This window comes from Corvus kubaryi, unplaced genomic scaffold (assembly GCF_017639235.1).
Source record: "Corvus kubaryi isolate FWS band 111438036 unplaced genomic scaffold, C.kubaryi_AGA036_p1.0 37300, whole genome shotgun sequence".
NCBI classification, from domain to species: Eukaryota; Metazoa; Chordata; class Aves; order Passeriformes; family Corvidae; genus Corvus; species Corvus kubaryi.
The window spans coordinates 19,696,423-19,711,621 of NW_024581093.1; the positions used below are offsets into that span (position 1 = coordinate 19,696,423).

General features: G+C 36.4%; 1 protein-coding gene across 1 annotated transcript; it reads left to right on the top strand.

The window, feature by feature from the left end:
- The first annotated feature begins 963 nt into the window (after positions 1-963).
- On the top strand, positions 964-12,782 carry SLC7A9 (solute carrier family 7 member 9). The gene is made up of 14 exons (XM_042027723.1): positions 964-1,232; positions 1,848-2,192; positions 2,424-2,549; positions 3,715-3,862; positions 4,797-5,039; positions 5,594-5,719; positions 6,053-6,152; positions 7,475-7,519; positions 7,862-7,985; positions 8,950-9,053; positions 9,847-9,943; positions 10,702-10,851; positions 11,408-11,582; positions 12,550-12,782. Exons 3-14 carry the CDS (start codon positions 2,445-2,447, stop codon positions 12,612-12,614), a joined length of 1,482 nt encoding a protein of 493 aa, XP_041883657.1. The 5' UTR covers positions 964-1,232; positions 1,848-2,192; positions 2,424-2,444; the 3' UTR covers positions 12,615-12,782.
- The last annotated feature ends 2,417 nt before the right edge of the window (positions 12,783-15,199 follow it).

Genomic DNA, 15,199 nt, shown 5'->3' on the forward strand with positions numbered 1-15,199 from the left:
ATAAGGAACACAGAAGTACATTACATAATACCTGCTCCCAAATGAGGCATGTGAAACAAGTGTTTCACATATTCTTAAGAGTCCATGTTTAGTCACAGATTTACATCATCATTACAGAAGAAATTCCTGTTGATCAATCCTGCATGCTTAAAAAGTTAAAAAAAAAAGTGAGGAAAACGACTATCAAGTCATGCTTAGGATAGTTTTGTTGATACTCAGGCCAAGCAATTTGGTCTTATTTCCAGCCCTGTACTGCCTGTTTATGAGGCATTATCTCAAGAAGGCAACAAACGTTAAATGTTAACATCAGGAACCAGTATCTGAACATCTTTTAGCTTTTAACAGTAGATATTTATTGAAAAACTCATCTGCATTTAGAGGGGTTTGGGTTTGAATATCATACAGCAAAGGAGTTGTTCAACTGCATTGCTAAAAACAATTAAGTGATTAACATGAATAAGGGGTTTTTTTCAAGTGTTTTAGGGATGACTAGCTCAAATGAAAGCTGTTGCCTTATTACAGAATTCAGGATAATAATACTTTTTTTTCCCCTGGATATACAACTGCACAGAAATAGAGAATGGCATTTTTCACTGAAGCAAGATTTTTAAATATTTACAAAAATGGAAAATATTTGTAACTGCAAGCAAAGGGAACACAAGCTGCCCACTCAGCTGCCTCAGGTTAATGAAAAACAAAGGAAACATTTTTTCTCATGCTTCTCTACCTTCTCAAGATAAAAACATCAGCTATTTTTATAGGATTCAAATAGCATCTGTACAGATGGTTTTAATGCACTCATAATATGACAATTACTTCAAGGTTATCTTTCCAAAGCATTTCCTTAATTAGCAACTGCTTGCTATAAAAATCATCAAAATAGACTCTCCAAATTATGGTTCACTCCCACTATGTAATACACTACTTAGGCACTGGAGAAACATTCTCACAAATGGAACAAAGACAGGTTTACTTGTTTTTGAAGATAAACTACTTGGACTAGCAGTTTACCTGTGGTTCCTAACGCAAAGCTTCTTGGCAGAGAATGGGTTTAATGATTACCTTTTTTAATGGGTTTAATTATTACCTCTGTACTTAAGCTGCTGCTCCTGCATATTCTGGTTTCAGACAAGGACATTCCTTGCTTGTAACTGGCTGGGAAATAATAGGAGAAATACACTTGACAAGAATTCCCAGACTCGATTAACACCAAACAAATATAAATAAAGAAGGTAAGTGAAAGCAAGAATTGCTAAAGGTGATAGTTGAAGCAGTCTAAATACATGACTTTAAAAGAGAGATGCTGGGCACAAAGCTATAATGAAGTTCAGGGACCCAAGCCCTGCATTCTTCATGTGTTTTCTATCATAGGTTTAATCTTAAAAGTTGGATTTGTTATGATTCTTTAAAAAATCTTTAATTCAAAAGATAAAAAACATCAAAAAGATGTTTTTATAGCCCAAATGTTTCTGAAGACCACAATACTGAGATAGGTGTTCTGTCAATTTAAAATGGTGCAGTTTTTGTAGCCAGTTACTACTTAATTTACAAAAAAACCCAACTTAGTTTCCTAGACATGATGCCTTCCAGGGTTACCATCTGTATAAAAGCATACTGATCTTCAGCATTCAAATTCAAGAAATTATAGTTGTAGAGTCTTAGGAGAGAAGAGATTCTGACTGAATCCACTTTAGAGACTCAGGACCTAACCCGATCAATTTCCTTCACTGTCTCAGACTGTATTGTAGGCCAATACTAGGGGAAACAAGCAAAATCCTCACAAAAAAAAAATTGTAAGTCTAAATTAAAATTTAAAAACAAACTGTTTATATTCCTTTTCTAAACAGGACAAAACGTTGAGTGGAAGACATTCATCCTGAATCAACACAGAGAAGACTGGTGACTCCTGAGGCAAAGAGTTGCTAATTAGATAATTACAGTAGCCCACACTCTGTTTATCAGATCCTTCCATCTCCAAGGAACTGAGGCAGGGCCTAATTTAATGAAGAACAGAAAGAAGGTCTCCCAGCTAAGAAGAAAACAGACTAGCTTTTGGGAGCAAGATAAAATCTGTCTGGACATTTGGAGGAATACAGAGGAAGGACCGGCTATAAAAGCTTGATCGTTCCAGTAAGGACATCCTCGAAACTGAATGTAGTCTGCTATAGAAGACACAGATATTCACTTGCCGGGTAGGTATGAGGAAAATCCACAGCAGGTCAGACATCAGAAGTTGACATAACTTCTCCTCTTCGATTTCTTCTCTGAGTAGGCAGTTCGATGGAAGTCCTTTGCCTTTGAGCGAGTGTGTGCATGTGTTTGTTTCCTGGTAATATTTACCTACACTATTTTGGACCCACATCATCAGCAAAAGTCAAGCAACATTATTATGCTAGAGTGAGATTTTGTTTTTATTTCCTTAGAAATTTCAACAAGAAAAACAAATGGGTGAAGAAAGCTTGAAGAAAAGAAAAGGAGAGCACAAAGGAAGAGAGGACAGACAATCCATTCAGAGTCATGAACCCCAAACGATGAACCTACAAAAGCAGGCAAACCTTTTTCTTTTCCCCTTTGATCCACGTGTGAGGGGTTGGCAGAGGGAGGCAGAAGGGGGCATTTGTGCATATGCATCAGCCTACAAAAACCACTACTGTGTCCCAATTTAGCAGAAATATGCTAATATCTCAACAATGTGGTTGGTTTAAATTTTTAGAAACTGCTAATTACTATAGTTAAATAGTTCTGATATAAACAGAATAAAACCCTAGGAATATGTCATTTAAGTTATCCGATATAAAAAGAATTCAAAGACTTATTCTAAGTCAATAACTGAGGCATTTCATAAACTTTACTTTTTTTTCCACATGGACTTTTCAGAAGTTGTAGTGGGTTGTCCAGCTCATTGTTTATGAAAATTTGTTAGTGTTTACAGCCAGGAAATAGGCACTGGTGCTTGAAGACAAGTGAAAATCTGTCTCCTCCAGAAAATTACAGATGCTTTAGAAAACAGTTGTATCACTTCCTCTCAGGATGGGAGTGGCATTTCTCTTAAAATTAATTTAAGTTACCTGGAAAAAGATTCTCTAGGTGGTTTTGATGTAGTTTGATGGCAAGACTGGAAAAATACTGATGTCATTAGAGTAGCCATAACTATCAGAAAATATTAAGTTGCCTGTGCCACTTGTAGGTCACTACAAATTTAGGAGAACATGATCTTATCAGCACCTAGCAGTATCAACACAATTCCTGTGCACAAATATTTAAAGCAAGGAGAGGAAAACAGCTGCTCAAAAAGAAAAAAACAAAACAAAAGCAGACTCCATCCATGAAAGACAATTCTAGAAAATTCAGAATTCACCAACTGCTTGTAACAGAATGTCATTGCTTAATCAGAGAGGAAAGGGCAAATTCACCCATCCAAGGTTATATTTGAGACCCAATCCAAAAGACAGTTTAATAAAGGAAATACACAGGCAGGCAGAACACAAATAGATGTACTTTTGAAAACAGCAGGAGTACACCACAGGGTACACATCGATCTTGGAAAGAAGAGTGAAACCTTGCAAAATTGTTTAATATATTTCTTTATAGAACGATATATTGAAAGCCAATAAAAATAAATCAGTAATGACAACTACTATAGTTCTATGATACTGAGAAGTAATTGCTGAATTACTAGAAATTGCTTACAAATACATCTCATTTTATTTCAAGGTGGGCCTCGTTAGTGGAATCTGTATGATTGTTGGTACAATTATTGGCTCAGGTATCTTCGTTTCTCCAAAATCAGTGCTTGCCAATGTTGAAGCTGTGGGTCCTTGTTTAACCATCTGGGCAGCCTGTGGAGTTCTGGCAACATTAGGTAAAACAGTCAACAAAGAATCTGAATCTTTGCCTTAAATCTTTATATCTGCTGTTTCTGCATACTACTGTCATTTCACAAATTAGCTAATAGCACCTAGACCAAAATCAACTAAATCCTGCTGTATATATGCATAGCAGTACTCCACCATAAATTTAAAACGGGGTGTTTATAGAAGACAAATTAAGTTTTTAAAATTGTAAATCACACTCTCAATTTATTTTGAAAAAAAGTTTTAGTTTTGCCTGCTTCATCCACTGACTGTAATAAAGAGAATACTCTTCTACTTAAATAACTGGCAATATGTGAAATTTACTGGTAGTGAGCTAGGTACTTTCTGCTAGCTTTCTACTTCCATGATTCTAACTCTGTTATCTGAAAATTTAGCACTAAGCACCTCAAAATATTTCAAGAAATAAAACAAATAAATTTTTGAGCATTGTATCAAGGCAGACAGCATACAGAAAACCTTTAATTCAAGATGCCACATACAGCAATAGAACAGGAAGTATCACTGTACTTTAATGTTGTACTTAGCAGCCATTTTATTTCAAAATTGTGCAGAAAGTCTGTTTTTTGAGGTTTTCAAAAGGTATGTCAGCCACTTAAACACTTCTTATAGTGTTCATTTCTTAAACAGAAATCCAATGAAATCACGATGTTTGTTTGTACTGGTTTTGGTGAAGTCTGAACATCAATTGTAGTCATTTTTAGACTGCATCTTAATAATTCCAGGGTATTTTTTTCAATTGCTCACAAGTAATTAAAATTTTATTTTGCATATACAGTAAAATATACAGAAACTTGAAGAGAGTAATGATGCACTGTATATATAAATTTCCTTAACTTTTCTACCTATTAAAAAGTGATCATCTCTTCAAGCAGTCCCAGGTTCAAAAGTGTATTAACTGAACCTGCTTTTCTTGTTATTCAGGTGCACTTTGTTTTGCTGAGCTTGGTACAATGATCACAAAGTCTGGGGGAGAATATCCTTACCTTATGGAGGCATTTGGCCCAATTCCAGCATTTTTGTTTTCTTGGACAAGCTTACTGGTTACAAAACCCAGTTCATTTGCAATCATTTGTCTCAGCTTTGCAGAATATGCATCAGCCCCTTTTTATCCAGGTTGTGATCCACCCCAAGTTGTCATCAAGTGTCTTGCAGCAGCTGCTATTGGTAAGACTCACACTTTTTAAGACAGACCAGATCCAAAACTGCATAGTGACTTGTGTCTGGCCCCATCAGTAAGTGCATTTCCGTACCCTGAAACTTCCTTAGGTTCATCTTCACAAAGACACCAGAAATCTTTAAGACACAGTCCAGTAAGTCCTTCCCACAATAACTAATTCAACAACATAAAAAGGATAGGTTTAAAAATGGTTTGTTCCTAGTCCAAGGGGTTTTTAATTCTTCATTAAGATAGATGCAGCTGTATAATTCTTATCTCTAGCAGAAAAGGAAGAAAAAATAAGTGTGGAAATACTATTTTTTTTATTTATCAGAATGCTGTGCAACTTCAAAATATTTTTTGTAAAAGGTATTATCAAAATCTAATTCATAAATATGTTTTTCCTCACTATTTTAAAAGTTATCCAAACACAGTAATTAAAAACTGTATATAATATAGACAAAAAGTGTGAGGGAAAAGCAGTACAGTAAATAAGGGGAGGGGCACCTTTTCTTTAAATTCTGACAAACAATGCAAATATTTATAATTTGATTTCTTTTAGTGGTAATTACAATTGTGAATTCACTGAGTGTGAAGCTGGGAAGCTACCTCCAGAATTTTCTCACAGCTGCTAAAATGATCATTGTCACAATCATTATTGTAAGTGGAATTGTTCTCCTTGCAAAAGGTAATAAAATATACATTATTTGAAAAAATTCTTTTAGCTTTTGCTATGATCATTAAAAAGTTCCCCACTGACAGAAGTGACACAGTAATAAGGCACAGCCCTGAATCTCTTCATTCAGAGTTTTAGTTTTGCATCTTTTGGAAACTATGGTATTTTCTTTTAGAGAACGGGGATGGGTGGGAAATGCAACACTACCAATCAATTAATACAAAAGGGTATTAATTAAAGTGAAAAGTTTCAAAACATGAGACATATGTTGGAATGTTTTTTCATCTGGTGGGGATTACAAGAATTAGTTTTAACACTGATCAGTAATCTTCCTCTTATTTGCAGGAAAAACTGAAAACTTCAAAGATTCTTTCAAGGACAGTAAAATTTCTGTTAGCTCTATCAGTCTGGCATTTTATAATGGACTCTGGGCGTATGATGGATGGTAAGGAATCTTTATTAGCCTTAACAGTTACACTTTAACAGCCTTTAACTGGTTTACTCTCTCCCTGTGGAACTCTCTGAAAAAGTTAACAACTGACTTGTTATTAAGAATGTCTTGATGAGTACTGGAAAAAGAACACTCGTTTGGTTAAAAACCCCCCAAAACTCCACCTTCTTTTAGTTGCTGTTTACTAGGGAAAGAAATTATATTAGACCCCAAAAGGACTACTACTACTACTGCTTTGCTGCTGAAGGTGCTTAGAAACTGAAGTGATGAGGAGGATATAACACAGTTTAATTCCCGTGGGTTAGGCAAAATAGCTTTCCCTGCAGGTTACCCCATCAAATTCCATTTCTTGCAAAATATGTAGTGGTGTTTGATTAGTACAGGAGAACATAAAAAAGAACATTATATCAGAAATTATGATGTTCAACCTGCAGATTTTTTCTTAGGGAATGTCAGTTGGCATAGTGTTCTGTTGGCACAAATCCACTGATATTCTTAAATGTACAAACTGCAAAAATCTGCATATAGGTCTGTACTTAAAAGCTTCTGAAACTGAATTTATTTTTAAATAGATTTTTTTTAGGTTCTATTTCCAAGCTTGAGTGTCTCAACTCAGGCATGTAAGTCTCCTAATTCAGGCACTCATATGGACTTTTTAAAAGGGCAAAGAAGCTAATTCCTAAATAATTACTTGTGTATGTAACCATCAGGCACTAACATTTGAAAATTTGCCTTTTGAACCGTAAATACTAACTCTTCCCATTTTCAGAGCAGATGAATATAAAAACCTTGTTTCAATTTGTCTACATGCTCTAGCAAAAATGAGTATTTGGAAATTATAATTCAGATAGGTATAATCCTTAGAAAGGTTTTCATGCTAGTATGACTTCCAGAACCACTGTGAAACACCAGCAGACTTGCTTCACTCCTTGCCCTCAGCACACTTTTGCTTTTATATGAAAAAACTCAAATACTGCAAAGCTTGAAGTTGAAAGGCAATCTTGTAAATCTTAGTGTCTACCAAATTTTTGTTTGATTACTCTGGGATATTTTATCCAAGATTTCAGAGTCTCAGAGATAATAGAGATAATGCAGAAAGAGATGGTGAATCAAGAGGCTGACTTTTGGATAAGAAGCTCACACAGGTTTTGTCCTGCAGTTTTCCCACTTAAAAGTTTGATTGTACTTTTTTTTAAATTTTTTTTTAAACTGAAAAGATTAAAAACAGTAACACAAGAAATAACACCTCACCTTATAGTATAGTCATATTTAAACACCTGACTGCTAAAATACTCTATGAATGTTTTTCCTTTCAGGAATCAACTCAATTACATCACAGAAGAACTTAAAAATCCTTACAGGTAAAACTATGTAGGAAAGCAGTGTTTTTACTGGCAAAAATCAAACACTAAATATTTTTCTACAAGCAAGCATATATTTTGGTTTGTTTTTTAAAAGCACTAGTTATTCAAGGTTTGAGCACTAACAGACAAAGCTAATTAGCCTGTATTACAGGCTTTGTATCTTTGCATAATTTATAGTTTTCTTTTTATAATCCTGATTTCTTTAGTTCTACAGTAAAAAAAAAAAAAAGTAAATACACCTAAAGAACATATCAGGAAAAGAAAGAATCCACAGTTTACTATGACAACTGTACCAGTGATACAGCAATGCTGATGGGATCTTACTTTTCCATTCTTTAGAAATCTACCACTGTCTATAATTATTGGAATCCCCTTGGTTACGGTTTGTTATATTCTGATAAACATTTCCTATTTCACCGTAATGACTTCAACAGAACTCCTGCAGTCCCAGGCAGTTGCTGTGGTAAGCTACTTAATTTTGTAATAGAACATCTGAAGAAGGCTGTGTGCATTGAAGTCATGTAAGTCATTCAGTTCCATTAATTTTTTTTAAGATAAAATTAATTTTAGTGTAAGATGTTAGTGCCACCTTTCCCCCCATTATCTACTATCATTTCTTAATCTAAAATTTCAGTAATGGTTAATTTAAAGAGTAGTTCTATAATATCCCAATAGGAATAAAAGAAGGAAGCAAAAGTAGTACAGTCTTCAGCAAATGTTTTGTAAACATTGCAGCTCAGAGGGTGACTGCTTTCCATAGGCATCAAAAAGATGGAAAGAGAAATAAAATTTGACAGTTGCTTTGCCATTTTCAGTATTTCTGAGAAAGAAGCACATGCCAAATGACAGTAGATCAAAGTTTGTTGTTCTGGAGATAACAGCAAATGGTCCATCATTCACTTCCCCCTTATTCTTTTTGGGTTTTTTTCTTAACAAATTTGAAAGATAAAATTTTTACATTTTTGCAAGATATACTCTTACAGGTAGAATTAGAAACTATGTAAGTTTCTGAAACCTTAAAAAACACATCTGTCCCTTCAGTTCTGCTCAGTAAATTTTCCATGTCTCTGAAAAAACTGTTGAGGTCATGCAACAATTTTTTTAATGTTCGTCTTCGGGGAAAACAAACAGTATATAGGGTAGCAAAGTGAAGAAGTACACATGTTGAAATGCTTAAATTTTTTTTAAATAAAAGCTTTTAAAATTTAGATCTTCTGTGCATTTCAGCAGCTTGTCTGCACCAGGAGTTACAGCAAAGAATGTATCAAGTTAAATCTTGTTTAAGAACACAAAATATATAACATGTTTTTGTTGGTAACGTAGCTCAGATACCCATTTACTTTACCTACAAAGAGGCTCTAACATTACTGAATATACTAAATGGTAGTTAAAATGCCAAAATTATTAATTTTAATCCCATATCCCAGACATTTGGAGATAGAGTCCTTTATCCAGCCTCTTGGATAGTTCCTCTCTTTGTGGTATTTTCTACACTTGGATCTGCCAATGGCACCTGTTTTACTGCAGGCAGGTAAGTTCCCATTCTAAATATCTTCAAATGAAAGTTTTTGAAGGATGGAAAAATTTATATGCATGTATCTACAGACATAAAGACATTCTTCTGATCCACATTATAAAAAATGTAATTTAGAATTGCCTGTAAATCTAGCCTTATTGATTAATTTTCAAAAATAAACAGTGGCTATTCAGGTTTGAAAAATTAGAAAACATGGTCTCTTCTCAATTCTATGCAGGTATAGCACTATAGCACAAAAGGGTTTTTTCATCAATCATCAGTTTTAAAGATGAGAATTAAACAGTTAAAAGTTACCAGTAAAAACATGACTACACCAGCAAAGGTAACTGAGAAGCTATTCCTTTCTATTAGTTGTTCAGCGCTTCCATTTACTATTTAAAGTATTTTAAAATTTCAAAACCACCTGAAAACAATGCGGATGTAAAGGCCATTTTTAGAGAAAAGGTTGTCAATATAGGTTTTTGCTATGAAGCACATGAAAAAGGAAATATTTAATTAAAAGGGACACAGTAGGTAACATTTCCCAAAATAATTTTCAACTATATGTGCAAAATAATGATTCTGAAATTAATTTCAAATGTACTATTTTAATACTGGTTCAGAATTTGTTTTAGCTCACTGCTTTAATACTGGTTATTTCCCTTATTTTAAACTGCTACAATACTCTTTAAATCCCAATGCATATCAAAGAAAATACTGATTAAATTAGTCAGATGTCTATTTTTAGTAGTGCCACTTAAAGTCTAGGTGCCACACTAACTACATTGCCTTGTTTTTGTTTTGTCAGACTTGTTTATGTTGCAGGTCGTGAAGGGCACATGCTAAAGGTACTATCTTACATTAGTGTTAAGCACTTAACACCAGCACCTGCTATCATATTTTATGTAAGTATATATTCCAAGTACAGAAAAATTATCAACAAAAATTCTCCAGTAATACATACTTTCACAATTTCTTACAAGCAGTCTTGACACATATCTTTAACTATCTAGACAAGAAAATTGCTAAATACATTTTGGAAAAAAGACTACATAAAACCCCCAACTTCTGTAAATTGAACATACTCATTCCAGAACTGGATTTTAAAAATCAAAATGGTTAAGGATCAATGGCATGAAATCAAAAACTTAAATGAATGGTTAGTATTACAGAATCCTTTCACAGGATGCTTGCAAGCAAGCTATCACTGCCCTGTTTCCTCCACACACGAAATTTACATCTCACTAAAAAAAATCCAGTCAGTAAATACATTTAAGAATAAATCTAGAACATCTTGTTATTTTTATTTTACCCATTTATCTTCAAGGAAAAACAAGATCTATTCAATCCCAGTAACATTAAAAACCTAAAAATACATTTTGTATCTTCCAGATATAAAATTAACAATGCAACAGATTTGTGCATAAAAATTATAAGCATTTTGACTTAAAATGGAATTAAGATTACATACAAAAATAACCACATGTTGGCAGGATGTAGTCACAATCTTTAAAGGTGCTGCAATACATTTACACCCAAATGTTTAGGCAAAAACATTCACAGTTCATTCTCTGGAACACTAAGCATGCAACAGTATTGGGAAATAAGTAAAATTCAGCCTTCTTCTATAATAGACTATACTAATTTTTGTTTTCATTTTTAGGGTGCCATTGCCATTATTTATATTATTCCTGGTGACATTGACACACTCATAAATTACTTCAGTTTTGCAGTCTGGATATTTTATGGTTTAACTGTACTTGGACTAATTGTTATGAGGTTTACAAAGAAGGAACTCAGGAGACCTATCAGGGTAAGTTCTGTATGGCTTTTCCTCCATTCCATAGATGCTGTAGCATGGATTCACCCTAAGTATCTGGATATTTAACCGGGACCCTTGCGCATTATCCTCGTTTTTTACTCCCCCTACCTGAAATCTAGCTATTTAATAGTAGTTCTGCACTAGGACTAAGCTCATAAGGACTGGGAAAAGATGTTGATTTTCACTTGTATAGACCACAGGGCACAAGCCAAATTTTCAGAGATGTGTAATTGCAGTCAGCAGACTACCGCTGAAAGAATATCCAAAATAAGACCCCAGGTCATTGCACATAAATCAGGTCCCACATTTATTAAACTGCAAACTTGTACACTGCAATTTGAAATGCAGACAAAGAGATCTTAGTGAATAATTTAGCAGAAGAGTTTTCCCTATCCATACTTCTGCTACTCCTTCAGTTGTCCTGTCTGATTCCAGAAATTTTAAAATTAAAAAATGCATAAGATGATCAAAATATTCTTTCATACAGGAAACTTCTGTAAGAACAGCTAAAGAATGAAGAAGTGATTTTATTCTTTGTATCTTGCAGATACCCATCATCATTCCTGTCATAGTGACACTGGTCTCAATTTTACTGGTATTGGCACCAATCATCAGTGCACCTGAACTGGCCTATTTGTACTGTATTTTATTTATACTTAGTGGACTTATAGTTTATGTACTTTTTGTTCATTTCAAATTCAACTGGCCCCAGAAAATATCAAGTAAGTATACATCAGGTAGCCAGCTCCAAACTCAACAGAACATTTACTAAACTTGAGATTAATTACTATAATAAAGCTCACTATCTGGTCCATCCCTTCTAAAGCACATGAGCAGGATGTGGGGGGAAACAATTTCCCTAGCATGTAGTGGGCTTTACTGAAGACTGTATTTTACTTCTTCCTGTTGAAAAGAAGTAATGTCTGACTTGAGGAAAAATTAAACTTAATTCACAAAAAACAACACATCACTGTAGTAGCACAAAGAAACCGACTTTTAAAGTTCACGGAACTAATTAGTCCGTAAAGTTAGTTTTTCAGTTATCTGTATTTCAAAACATTGCTTTAGCGATTAACTAAAGATTAGCAGACATAACTTCTTATGCCACCAAACACTGGGCTCTTAACTCTGATTATTAATTTTACAATACTTACTAAAGAAAATGTTAACAGCATTAAGATAAAAAAATAATCCCAGTGCTGATTATAGTGAAAGCTGCAAGAACCCAGCATGACCATTTATTAACTGATTGCATAGTCGCTAGAGAAACTCTGATATTATCTCAGGTAAAACAGGATACACAGGTATTTCTAAGAGGCTAATTGGAACTGGCTGAATACAACAGGATTAGTAGTTCTACAGCATTCAAAAAATCCATCATCTGTCTCTCTTGTCCCCTGGGCCTATTAATGTATTAATAGAATTAATTATAATTAAATAATTGTAATGAATTATAATTTAAATTACGTAATTGGAAGTATTGTACTCTAATGTAAGTTTGGAAATGTGGAATGCTGTAGTTTGGATATTAAGACTGTTTATTCCCCATCCTTTATTTTTCATTTTGAAATAGGAATACAGGTAAGACAAACAACTATGCAGACGGGTAATTTTCTTACTTAGAAAAATAGTTTGAATTGAAATATTGTTCTCTTTGATAAAGCCTCTCACAATAAATCTTTTCCTCAGAGCCCATCACTATGCACCTCCAGATGCTTTTGGAAGTTGTTCCAGAAGAGGAAGTTACTCAGTGAAGTATTTTATACCTACCAGGTTGTTTTTAAGTGCTGTACTGGTTGAAGTAGATTCAATGTAGTTTGGCACACATACATAATTGTTAAATTTGTACTGGTGTATTAGTTTTGCAACACATTAGTACTTTAAAGCATTAAATATACATAATAAAAGATTTCTAAGCCAGACTACAGTGTCCAGCAAAGCTGTTTTTGTTAATCAGCTGTTTGCTAATCAGTTGTGATGTCTTGTTTTCTGAATTAAAATTGAAAGCAAAGATGTGTGCTCATGTCTTTACAAACAATTCCATGGTTGAGGGGGTGGGTTTTAATGTCTTTGAAATGGGTCTTAATGTCTCTACCAACTTCAAGGTTTGTTACAGAACCCAGACTGTTTGACAGACAAAGGGTCCGCACAAGCCTGAACTTCTGAACTTTGGGATAAAATGACAGGTTCAAGTGGGGATATGTGGTAGGTGGTTTGGGAAGGCTGTACTTTCCTAGTATCTCAGCCAACGGGGAAAGGAAGAGGGCAACATGCAGCCAAGAGTTTAGGATAAAAGGAGGCTGTAGCCTCCAAAACCTCGGAGAGGAACCCCGGTGGGTGTGTGTCCCAGTGGCCTCTCTCCGTTTATTCAAATGAAGTTGCAGGACTCCTCTGTTTCCTTTGTGGACACTGGCTTTTGGTAGTGTGATTTTCCGTACAAAATGACTCAAAACCCTTTTCAGTTATGAACATGGCAGAACTTAGCAGCAACAGTGTCAAGATGCTTTTGATGACACTATGGAAAGAACAATGCAGCTCTTACTTACAGCATCACAGAAAGGACAAAAATCACATTAATGCCAGACTAGCTCTCTCCTCAGGTTCTTAGACCAAACATTAGTTATCAAAACATCAGTCTTTGAAGTTGAATATTGCATCCTATAACTTCAGTCTCACAGAGACACATTCAGGGTCTGCTGCCTTAAAAAACATTCTATAATATAAAAAGGCAGTGCTGGGAATCACTTGTCTATGCAGCTTTAAGCTGCAGAACACACATAGGTGTTAAGTTTTTTGATTTCAGCTGCATGTACCTTTACATTTTTGCTCTCTCTCTGAGCCCAGATCATAATCTTAATGTGATAGATACATATTATAATATTGGCTTTCTACAAATGTTAAAATAGATGCAATATTTTAACATTGCATCTAATGAAAAATATGTATAAAGTAGCTTTGTTATTGTGATAGATGCATATTATAATATTGGCTTTCTACAAATAGATGCTATATGTATAACGTTAAAGTAGCTTTGTTATAAAGATGTAGTTTTGTAACAATAACGAATGCCTTTATTTCTGTCATTAACTAAACTTAGACATAATAGTAAAATAGCTAATATAGTTCTGCTTGTGGTAATTGAACTGTCTGCTTGGTTGGATAACATCCAACCAACATGTGTTGAAGACCCCTGCTACTGACATGCCAACTATCAGCAACTACCGTCTGCAGAAACCATAGACCAAAGCCCACGCTGAGGGTGATGATAAAAACTGACTAAAACCACAGCCAAGAAATGTGCATGCTCTAAAAAGGCAGATCTAAGGAGGACCCATGCTGAACAGTTCCTGGAACATGTAAACTCTAGTTTGGGGAAAGTTTGAATTTGCATAATTGACCCATGTCAATTATGGCGGCTTCCAGCCCATCCGCTGCGCCGAAACTGCCCAGATGCACCTTCTGGGCCGGTGTAGCCCTGGGCGTGGCTGCACCGAGAATGCCCGGGTGCGGCCCATCGCCCTCCATGGCGCCGGACTGTTCTGCGCAGTCACAGACCCGAGCAGTCGACCTTCTAATATGTCATCTGCCTTTGTTGCCGGAACTGCTGAATATCTCACGACAGCTGTCGGAACTGCTCAGCTTGCAAAAGCAGCTGCTGCAGATGCCAGAGGCAGCCCGCTGTGCGGGGTGTGCTGGGCCCGCACCGCCCGCGGCACCCGCAGGAGACGCGGCACCGAACCCGGAAGTGTCACGGCCAGCGCTGAAACCGGAAGTGCCGCTGCTGCCGGCGACTCCCGCGGCGGCCGCGGCTGCGGTGTCGGCCACTGGCGCAGCGCCGGCGCTCCAGCTGCCTGCGGAGCCGCGACCAGCGACAGAAGCGGCGGATGCGGTGGCCATGGCCCGGCCAGTGGTGGCACCAGGCGCTGCCGCAGCACAGGAGACAGGCGCAGCGCCGGGCGTGGCTGCAGCCCCGGAGATGGCCGCAGCAGTTCCAGCACCAGTTCGGTCAGAACCGGCCGAGATGGCATCCCAAAAAGAGGCTGCAGTTCAAACTACAGCGCAGCCGACTGTAGCCTGTGCTGCCTGTTCTGCCTGTTCTGCCTCTGGTCAGTCCATTCCTCCCCGCCCACCTCTGTTCGCTCACAGCACCTCAGAGTTGTCTTTACCCGATGATTCATTGTCAGGCAGTGAGGCAGATGAGGTTCTGGCCCCGGAGCGTAAAGCTGCCGTAGCCGGGCGGCGACAGAAAAGGCTGCTCCCGTCGCGCCCCTGGACCTTCCCGGACTGCATGGTGGCAGTGTGTCTGACTCACTACAGTCGCTTCTTAGAGTCAGTTAAG

What these genes read in the sequence shown, in the direction of transcription:
- SLC7A9 (XM_042027723.1), top strand. Translation starts at nt 2,445, where the DNA reads ATGGGTGAAGAAAGCTTGAAGAAAAGAAAAGGAGAGCACAAAGGAAGA. An exon ending in GAACTTAAAAATCCTTACAG is followed by an intron (nt 7,520 to 7,861) that starts GTAAAACTATGT and finishes TCCATTCTTTAG; the next exon opens with AAATCTACCACTGTCTATAA. An exon ending in ACCTGTTTTACTGCAGGCAG is followed by an intron (nt 9,054 to 9,846) that starts GTAAGTTCCCAT and finishes TTGTTTTGTCAG; the next exon opens with ACTTGTTTATGTTGCAGGTC.